We start from the raw sequence: 10,107 nt of genomic DNA on the forward strand, positions 1-10,107 counted from the left end.
TGACACGTTGTTTATGTTATTTTTAACGTAGAGACCAAATCCCATTCAAAGTGTCAGAACTAGAAACACTTTAAATATAACCCCAATGAAGGCAACAGCTTTCAAATAAAAAAATAATCACAATCGGTTAATCATCATCATCATCATCATCAGCCCTTATATGTTCCCACTTCCCACACACGAAAAAAAAAACCGTGGTGGCTCAGTGGTGAGAACCTCGAACTTAATCAGGTTTCCAACACAAAAACATATAGTAGAGGCATTGACAACCTCCTTTTTGTGTCGGTTAAAATAGTATCAATTTGTCAGTCTTCATTATGCATGCAGCATATTCATGCAAACATTACAAACGTCAGTGTTTGTTTATATATTGGTCTCTATTCACGTCACAATGTTAAATGTGTAAAAAATAATTAATAAAGAGTTTTTCTTGTGTGTTTGAAAGAACGAGTAATAGTTTAGATAAAAATAGAAGTTTGGAATCTTTAGTGTCTGAGATAACTAAGTTTACATTAGTAAGTTTTTGTTAACAATAATAATTATTGTGTCCCCACGTAAGCCTTCCAAAAGACCGGGTGCCTTCCTTCTGGGGGTACCCGAGTATTATGGACATGAGAAACATAATAATAATAATTATTTATTTGCATAATGTGTGTACAAAATTAAACAGAGATTACAATACGATCAACAAATTAGCCACAAAGGGCATGAAAATTTTATTATTTCCGCGTCATTACATAATAATTTTTGTTGTTTGTTATTTAATGTCGATAAAGTGATTTTGTAATCTTTCGCATAAATAAAAAGTCAGATAAACAGTTGGGATCGTAGGCTGTATATCATTATTGTTTTCCAACCACAGGCTAGGAAGTATTTGTATAGCCCATGTGTTATTCTGATGCGTAATATTATCAAATATCGTTTAGTGGTTTTTGTCTGAAATTGTAACAAACATACACGCATTTTATAAAGATTCTCGTTTATAATATTAGTAGGATTATAAATTGTGTCCCCGGATTTATCCTCGTTGTACATCCTTCTAATAATATAATCGGGAAAGTTTGTAAGTATGTATGGATGTTGGTTACTCTTATTTTAATAATTCTAAAATGCATATACATATTTATAAGTTCAAAACAAAGTCAAATATCACATAAAAACATTTTTTAAAAGAAAACCGGTTTCTTCATACTATTGCAAAAATGTTTATCTTTTTTAACAAGAGTAAAATACTCAGCTCATTTTTAAAAGCCAGATATTAGAAACTCAACCTTATGGTAAATGCTTAAGAATTATTTTTCTTTGCCTCTCACTAAACAGTTTATAAATAATGCTTAAAAAGACGATTTCAAGATCGATTGTATAGACAATATGTACATAAAAGGATAAAAATACGCAATACACATTATATATTTGTAAAATATGCTTTATTAGAAGGGAGGAAGATTCATTTTCCCTTTTTTTCTCTTCCCGTTGAATAGTGTACAAAAAGTTTAAATAAACAAAAACAACGATTCCATAAATATGTTTTTATGCGCTATTGCAAGTATGCAAAATTATTGATAAATATAAGCCAAATTAAGCGATATCAAATAAAGTTTAAATACATTTCAAATTAATCTCTTGTAAGGACTAATATGATCACATTAACAAACAGATGTAACTAAAAGCAAAACAAGACGTGAACTACGTGTCATCCCAAAATAAACCTAATCTCATTGAACTAAGGTACATTTTCAGTTTTCTATCTTCTTCCAGTTGGGTGTCCATAAACTCTTTATAAATGAAGACAGTTCTTATATTCATTGTGTCCATAATAACTGTTAGGACGGATACAGAATGGAGATTAGTGGGCGCTCCCCTTCTCCATGTCCATCCTTGTAATGATACCGATGATGTGAACGTGTCCTACGAGCCAGGGAAGCCTCCGGAAGAAGAGAATGAGTATAAATTGCAGATCAGTAAAGCGTTTCCAGCGCAAACGGTGATGGTTTTGAAGTTTGATGCAGAAGCTAGTATTTCATTGGTGAGAGGAATTAATTATAGACTAATGATTTTTTTAAAGTGAAGGTGTTTCAGGTAGTTTATTTTGATATTTAACATAAGAGATCGAAACGTTGGCTTAATAATATAATGAGTAAATCGCGTTAAAAATCCGTTTAAAAGACTTTAATTTCTAAATGTATAATACTCGGGTAAAATCAAACACAAGAAAATACTATAAGAGACTTAATAAGGTTATAATAAATATCTGCAATTTAAAATAACAATTAATGTACGGAAATTTAAGCCGAAGCTGTTGCACAGGCTATCAACAACTTTATGAATCATATAAGAGCTACTATACGGCTTAAAACAGTACTAATTCCGGTGTAGAAGATAAATGGCGTTAAAAAAGGTATACATAATGGCCCTGCAACTTATCCTCATTGGAATTAATACTGCTCGAAGACGTTACGGTAACTGCGGTCAATAAATAACTGTCTGTAGGTTACAAATGCTATAATGCTAAATTGCCATACGCCTAATATTTATATACACGAAAGATTTAGGAACCGGAGCTGAACTAGGATAGTCCTGTAATTCAGATTACACAACTATCTCCCCTAAGTTACATTTTGAGTCAATTTAATGTGGAAAATGTCTTTTCATTTTCAATTTTTAGTTTTATAGCACTGAAATGCTTTATAAATAAGAAATTTGAAAGAATAGAAAAAATTTGATCACGAGGCGGGATTCGAACGCGCGCTTTTTGCCAAAGCGTAGCAACACCTAGCCTCGCCACGGGTGGTCGAGAGGCTAGGCGTGTTTACAGTCTGTTCTTTCTTCTTCTCCTTCTTCTTTATTAAATGGCAACTCCCGATTCCACTGAGGACGGATTCTGCCAATGTCACGTTTTGTACAGATAATCAGAGGATTTTATTGTCGTGTTGTTAAGCTTCTATACTTTCAAAAAATGTCTTTTCAGGCTGACAAATCATATGCAAGGTTATCGGTAGATGATAATGATGATTTTAATGTAAGATTTTTCAAATCGCATGAAGGAATAACATTTAATATAAAAGGACCTCTGAATAGTCACGTGGTGCCATATTTGACTTATTTGGAAATAAATAGCGCGAATTATTGCCGGAATGCAAAAGTGGTGAGTAATAATGCTGACATGAGTGAGATTTAAGACTAGGTTTGTTTGTTTGAACGTATTAATCTCAGAAACTTCTTAAACTAAAATCACAGTAATAAAATGAATTCATTTTTAATATAACAGATTATATTCTTATTTTAATATTAAATTGCATGTATAACTATGAAATATATATATTTCGCAATGTACTGTTTTGATATATTGTACTAAATTTTATTTAACACATAGTGGGAAGATACTGTCATCTAAGATACAGGCTCGGCCTAGTTTAGCCGACTAGACGTGTCCATAGTTATAAGTTTTTGATTCAAGAATTGATGTCAATGTTAGGTATGCATAAATAAAGATTTTTATAATTATTATTATTTTGAAAAGACGATGAAATATTTTTACTCTTAAGATTTTAATTTCTTTTCATATTTAGAAATGAACGTCAATGAGTGCAGATTAAAAGATAAATAGATTAAACTCATAAGCATTTCAGTATGATATTCAACTCATTTATATGCATCTGTGTGAGAGTGTGTGAGTCTGTGTGTGTGTGCGTTTATTTTTCATTTGTTTTTAAAGTATAACAGTATTTGAATACAATAACAGGGCTACCTCGACCAATATATTGAGGGTTATAAAGACCACGCGGAAACCAGAAAGAAGTTACATGATCAGTCCTGTGGCAGACGCAAAATTAAATACACGGAACTGATTGTGAACGGAGCTAGCACGCAACCAGGGGACTGGCCCTGGCATGTAGCTATATACAAACTGGATAGAAGTATTGTTAAGTATATATGTGGGGGGACTTTGATATCGAAGAGGTTTGTTTTGACAGGTAAAGAAAGTTATCTTAACTGTATATAGAGCTTTTGATGGGTTTGCTTGAACGCGCTTATCTCGAAAACTACTGGGCCGTCTTAAATGAAATTACATTAGTATATAAAAAAACAATAGTAACATAATATAAAAATAGTCATGATAAATAAAAAACCTCCAGAGAAGTGTTTCGTTATAAAACTTAGAAAATAACTTCATGCAAGTAAAACTAAATATACATAATTAAAACAAAAATCACGCTTAAATGATAGAATTAATTGTAGCACAGTATATGTAAGGAATTTTTTTAATCCTGACGATCCTAATCAGGATAATGAGATGAACTCACGAAATTATTGTATTGTCACCGATCCTTGATAAGTTTACAAAGTTTAAATTAACCGTTTATAGTATTACGTTTATAGTATATAGTATTACGTATTATTTTAGTCTAACCGTTTATAGTATTTCGAAATCGAATATAAAAGAGTCGGTCATACATAGGTAATAAAGTCTTCTGAAAAATCACTAGTAAAATGTTAAAATTATATTATTAAATGTACTCAGACATGCGAAATCACCCCAATAGTACCTAATTATCTGTTTAGAGAACTGATTAAGGTTCAATTCGCAGTGTTTTATTCATATTTTATTATCTTTTGTTTGTTTTAGCTGCACACTGTACTACTGTTCGAGGTGCTCCATTATTACCCGAAATATTGAGTGTGGTTCTGGGTAAATATAATTTGATTGGAGGCGATATTGATTCTGATGAACGAGAGGTACATTCCCATATGGAAACATACATACATCATTCTTTACGTTTGCTTTTCCTCACCCGTCCCAGTCCATTCCTTCTTTCCAGTCGTTAATCCATTCTTTTTCCCTTACCCCAAAAAAGCGGGCAGCGCATTCGCAGAGGCCCTACCTTTGCGAATGTTCACGGGCGGTGGTGATCGCTTACCATCAGGCGAAGCACCAGCTCAGTTGCCCGCTATGACATAAAAAAAGAATCATTCTACTTATGTATGAAACTTGCTTTCTGCCAACGGGCACTAACGAGAACTAACGAGTTCTAACTCGAAATTTTGCATTTCGCGGATTTTCGAAGAGACGAAGAGTGGTAATGGCGACGCTATACAAAAAATCAGTTTCAATAACCTCTGTTTAATTATTAAAAATATATCCAATGATACCTCATTCTTATATTAATATTTGTTTTTTATCTCATATTTTATATGTATCCTGAGGTTTCTCAATTCGTATCTTATGTTTGTATGTTACATTTTTATTGATTTTTATTAGAATTCGCGGTAAAAAGTGGCCTATATCATTCTCTTGCCTAACTATCTCCAGTCACAAAATGTATGCCATAAAACAGATTCGTTTCCAATTAAAGAGTATCAATCAAATACTTTTGATTTTCTGTAATTTCAGGTTCACTTGATAATAGTACATGAAGACTTTATGGCTAAAAATCTTAATAACGATATAGCTTTACTAAAACTGAAGACAGAAGTGAGTTACAATGACTACATTCAGCCAGCTTGTATCTGGCAGGCTAGTGCTTATGATAGACTGCCAACTAATAGGGTTTATGGAACAGTAAGTGTTTATTTGAGATCTTTACCTGTTTGATTTTAATTTTATAATACACTAGCTGCGCCCCGCAGTTTCAACCGCGTAAGTCCGAATCCCGTAGGAATATCGGGATAAAAAGTTGCCTATATGTTATTCCAGTTGTAAAGCTGTCTAGGTACCAAATTTCATTACAATAGATTCAATAGTATTTGCGTGAAAGAGCAACAAACACACACACACATCCTTACGAACTTTCGCATTTATAATATTAGTAGGAAGTAGGATGGTAGGATTTGCCAGGTTTTCATAAAAGCCGTTTTAACTGTAAAATAGATACGGAAGACCTTATTTTACCCTATTTTAATTCAAATTCTTTTAATATTACAGCTATAGTGTTATTTATTATACCAACTATATAACTATTACTATCCCAACACGTTATAACAATTTTTATTACATCTTTGAGCATTTAATTCCACCAATTTAAAAACAAAGTTTTAATTGCGTATTAACTTAAAATTTGCAATGATACATTGTTTTTTAACTGACGTTCTCAAAAACGAAGGTTCTCAATTTGGTTGTTTATTTCTTTTATGGACTTGTTAGTCCGATATATGCATGGGTTTTCAAGTGATTGAGGTGATTCTCCTTGTGTTTAATAGAAAATTATTGTCTATTGGTTATCGCTGGTGACCTTTTTTATAGAAAATAAATATAAAATACTTCTATGCCTATTTACCGAATTTTTTATCGCGATATACTCAGAACGAAGGTGATATTGTAAGGAAATCATTTAATCTAATATATAAAATTCTCGTGTCACAGTTTTTGTTGCCATACTCCTCCGAAACGGCTTGACCAATTTTGATGAAATTTTTTGTGCTTATCTATCTATCTATGAGAATCGGCCAACATCTATTTTTCATCCTCCTGAATGATAAGAATAAGGCAGAACAGCGTTTGCCGGGTCAGCTAGTATATCGTTAAAATGCACTATTGTTACAATTTTTAGGTCGTAGGCTGGGGCTTTGATAGCACAGATCATCTATCTACGCAATTACGGAGCGCCACTATGCCGAAAGTATCAGAAAGTATGTGCATTAAGAGGAATCCCGTTTTCTATGCGACTGTACTGAATGAGAAGAAATTTTGTGCTGGATTAAATAATGGTGAGATGGTGATTATATAATGAATATGTAAAATTTAGTTAATTCTAACTTTAAATCTTGTTCGTGACAAAAAAGCACGTTTCTTGTGTAATAAACAGATAGAAATATATGATGGGAAGTATTAGGAAAACGCTCTAAATAAATGTACCACTACTACTGTAATGGCTTCTTGTTTTTCTATTGTTTTAACAAATCGCTTAATAGGATAAATTTTGGTGTAAATAATGTATATGTAGGCATTGACCATACTTAGTAGGCATGTTAGTGTAGAACTCAGGAGGTTTGATTGCACTTACAAAACCACAAAAAAGTGAAACTTCAGTAAATCGACAAAAGAATGAGATGAATATATATAAAATATAAAATAGTATGTTTATTTCTGTTTCATTCTTTGCCGGCTTCATTCTACACATTTTTGTATTTGTGTCTCTTACCTGTCGTTTTTTCCGTTGCATCAGGTTTGAAATCACAACGATTCTAAAGAAGTTTCACTTCAAAAATTCTTTGCAGAATAAAACCGCTGGTCACCTTTGTACCTAAAAGAAAATTAGTCAATGACACACTAGAAAGCCTTATTCCGCTTCAATCTTACTCTTACTTATAATAATATTACTCTTCTCTTATAATAATATTTTTTTTATTATACCCCTTTGTTAGAAGTTTTAATCGTCCATTGAAGATACTAAGAATTTTTATGCTATAAGATCTGAACTATGTTTTAACTGCTCTGTTACCTAAGTTGTATTCGCCGATAAGTAAAAGTGAAGTCCCGTGTCCCCTAGTGGGGTATGGGGCAGATGATGTACATCCGTTTCACTGATCGATTTTCTTTAGGGACAAGTAGGTGATCGGCCTTCTGTGTCTTGCAAGACCGAGTCTTTTTTTTTTGTGCGTCCCCACCGGGAATTGAACCCAGGATCCCTCGTTTCTACGCTCACGCGTTAACCACTGCACCAAGGAGGCGGTCATTCGCCGATAAGAACTCATTCAAATAATTTCAGGCACCTCAGCGTGCAATGGTGACAGCGGCGGTGGGTTCACAGTCTTCGTTCCCGATGTACCAAAGGACACTTCAGAGAACGCCACCGGCGCGTGGTACGTCAGAGGTGTAGTGTCCCTCAGTGCCAAGCGCAGTGACGCGCCAGTGTGCGATCCGTACCAGTATGTCGTGTTCACAGATGTCGCTAAATACAATGGTTGGATAAGAAAACACGTGGACCATCAAATCTAAAATAAACTCTAGATGTATGGAATAATTTTTATGTTGTACACATACCATAGTAAGAGAGAGAGAGATTAAGATGCCCTATATCTGTATTAAAGATTATAATAGTGTGTGTGTTTATTCATTTGACGTTTAGTTACATTACGATAGAGACGGATAGTGTGCCGTTATCTTTTCTCTCTTTCCAGACGTTACTCGATTCGGCTAAAGATTCGGATAAAGTTTAAGTTTGTATTATAGTCAGAATAAAATTATATTAAAAAGACACGTATGGCTTTTGTGAAGTAGAACATATTACACTCTGTACAACTATCGATTTAATATGTTGTAGGACTTGGGTTATTTATATAAAAAAGCAGTGGTGGCTCAGTGGTGAGAATCTCGGACTTCAAAATCGATAAGTCGGGGTTCGAGACCGAGTGAGGGTGCAGGAATTAATTTATTTTTCAATTTATCTGCACAAGTGGATAACATGGATAACATTACTACTGCTTAAAACGGTGAAGGAAAACATCGTGAGGAAACCGGCATGTCCGAGAACCAAAAGTTCGACGACATGCGACATCTGCCAATCCGCACTTGGCCAGCGTGGGCTACTATTACTAGGAATGTATTTAATATACAACATATTCTCGTACTGTTACATGTTATGGTGTCCATTGAAGAGAACTCGTAAAGGTCAGTTTTGTAGGTCTATTTATAGTATAGGTTTATACACTTCTAAAGTAAGTTCCTCTTTACATCGTATCGTATTTTTTACAACAACATTGTTACCAAAACGATGCAGGTTTAATTAAAAACGATTTGTTTTAAAGTTTCATGCCAAAATTCTAAAAGAACTTTAATTGCATTTATATGTACGACCATCATCATCATCATCATCAGCCCTTATATGTTCCCACTGCTGGGACACAGGCCTCCTATGATGGTTTAGGCCGTAATCCACCACGCTGGTCAAGTGCGGGTTGGCAGATGTCACATGTCGTCGAACTTTTGATTCTCGGACATGCCGGTTTCCTCACAATGTTTTCCTTCACCGTTTTAAGCAGTGGTGATGTTATCTACATGTGAAAATCAATTTACTAATTGCACGCTAGCCCGGTCTCGAACCCCGACTTATCGATTTTAAAGTCCGAGGTTCTCATCACTGAGCCACCACTGCTAATGTACGACAATTTTTATTTATTTCTGTTAATCGATATTTTGGAAACACGATGAGAATAAGGTTTTTCTAATAATATATTTAAAGTCCGAATGAGGTTTGAAGGGAAGAAAAAAAATCAACGGCTCGCCGGCAAATTGGGCGTCTGTCGGGTCAGCGCGCATTTAGATTAGACGCAAAAAATGGAATAAAACTTATTTGCAAGGTATTTGAGAGCTTAACTTCTCTACTAAATATATCCTGTTTTATTCCTACGCTATATTTATAATTGCATCGTCGTTTGGTGGTTTGTTTACAGGAGAAATTTGTGTTCACGATGCTAAGGGTTAAGGTGGTAACGCACCCATCCAATTTGTGACCGCGCCAACCATTGCTTAACCACGATTTTTATTATTTGCTGTTATAGCGGTAATTGAAATACATCGACGATATTTCAATGATAGGAAGACGGATTTTTGAAATGGAACCCTAAAAAAGAAACAAAATAACTTTATTTCAACCACACGAACATACGGAAAAATATCACGGTAGTAAAAATAATATCTATTGCAGGTCAATAGGGTTCAAAATCAATTAAACTTTATTTAATGATAACATCCTGATATCATTTATTTAACTTGTTTGTAGAGTGCTGACTATATCGTTACCCAGGTACTAGATTAGAAGTAAGTAATAAGTACATCTATACTTAATAATATAAAGCGGAAATATTTGTTTGTTTGAACGCGTTATTCTCAAGAACTACTTGTTCGATTTTAAAAATTGTTACACAGTTGGATATATACTAGGTCTGATATGTAGTAAGGGAATAGCCGAAGCGGATCACTAGTTAAATGTAAACATGCAATTAGTACGAAATTTATTCATACACATATAAAATTAAAAATATATCGATAGATTAGTATGCAACAAATTCAACAACTTTTGACTCCCAAAGTATAAATTAAACTCCAAATCTGGGTCATACAACAAAACAGTTTGGCCGTACAATTTGGCAGGGTTCTTAAAACTTTAT

At 33.8% G+C, this 10,107-nt stretch overlaps 1 protein-coding gene across 1 annotated transcript; it reads left to right on the forward strand.

Annotated features, from left to right (window-relative positions):
- The first annotated feature begins 376 nt into the window (after positions 1–376).
- LOC119836808 (chymotrypsin-C-like) lies at positions 377–8,040 on the forward strand. Its single transcript, XM_038362278.1, has 8 exons — positions 377–515; positions 1,759–2,026; positions 2,969–3,145; positions 3,743–3,974; positions 4,628–4,737; positions 5,393–5,560; positions 6,549–6,705; positions 7,707–8,040. The coding sequence occupies exons 2-8, from the start codon at positions 1,784–1,786 to the stop codon at positions 7,934–7,936; spliced, it is 1,317 nt and encodes a 438-aa protein (XP_038218206.1). The 5' UTR covers positions 377–515; positions 1,759–1,783; the 3' UTR covers positions 7,937–8,040.
- The last annotated feature ends 2,067 nt before the right edge of the window (positions 8,041–10,107 follow it).

The sequence above is a fragment of the Zerene cesonia genome, chromosome 25, assembly GCF_012273895.1.
Source record: "Zerene cesonia ecotype Mississippi chromosome 25, Zerene_cesonia_1.1, whole genome shotgun sequence".
NCBI lineage: Eukaryota > Metazoa > Arthropoda > Insecta > Lepidoptera > Pieridae > Zerene > Zerene cesonia.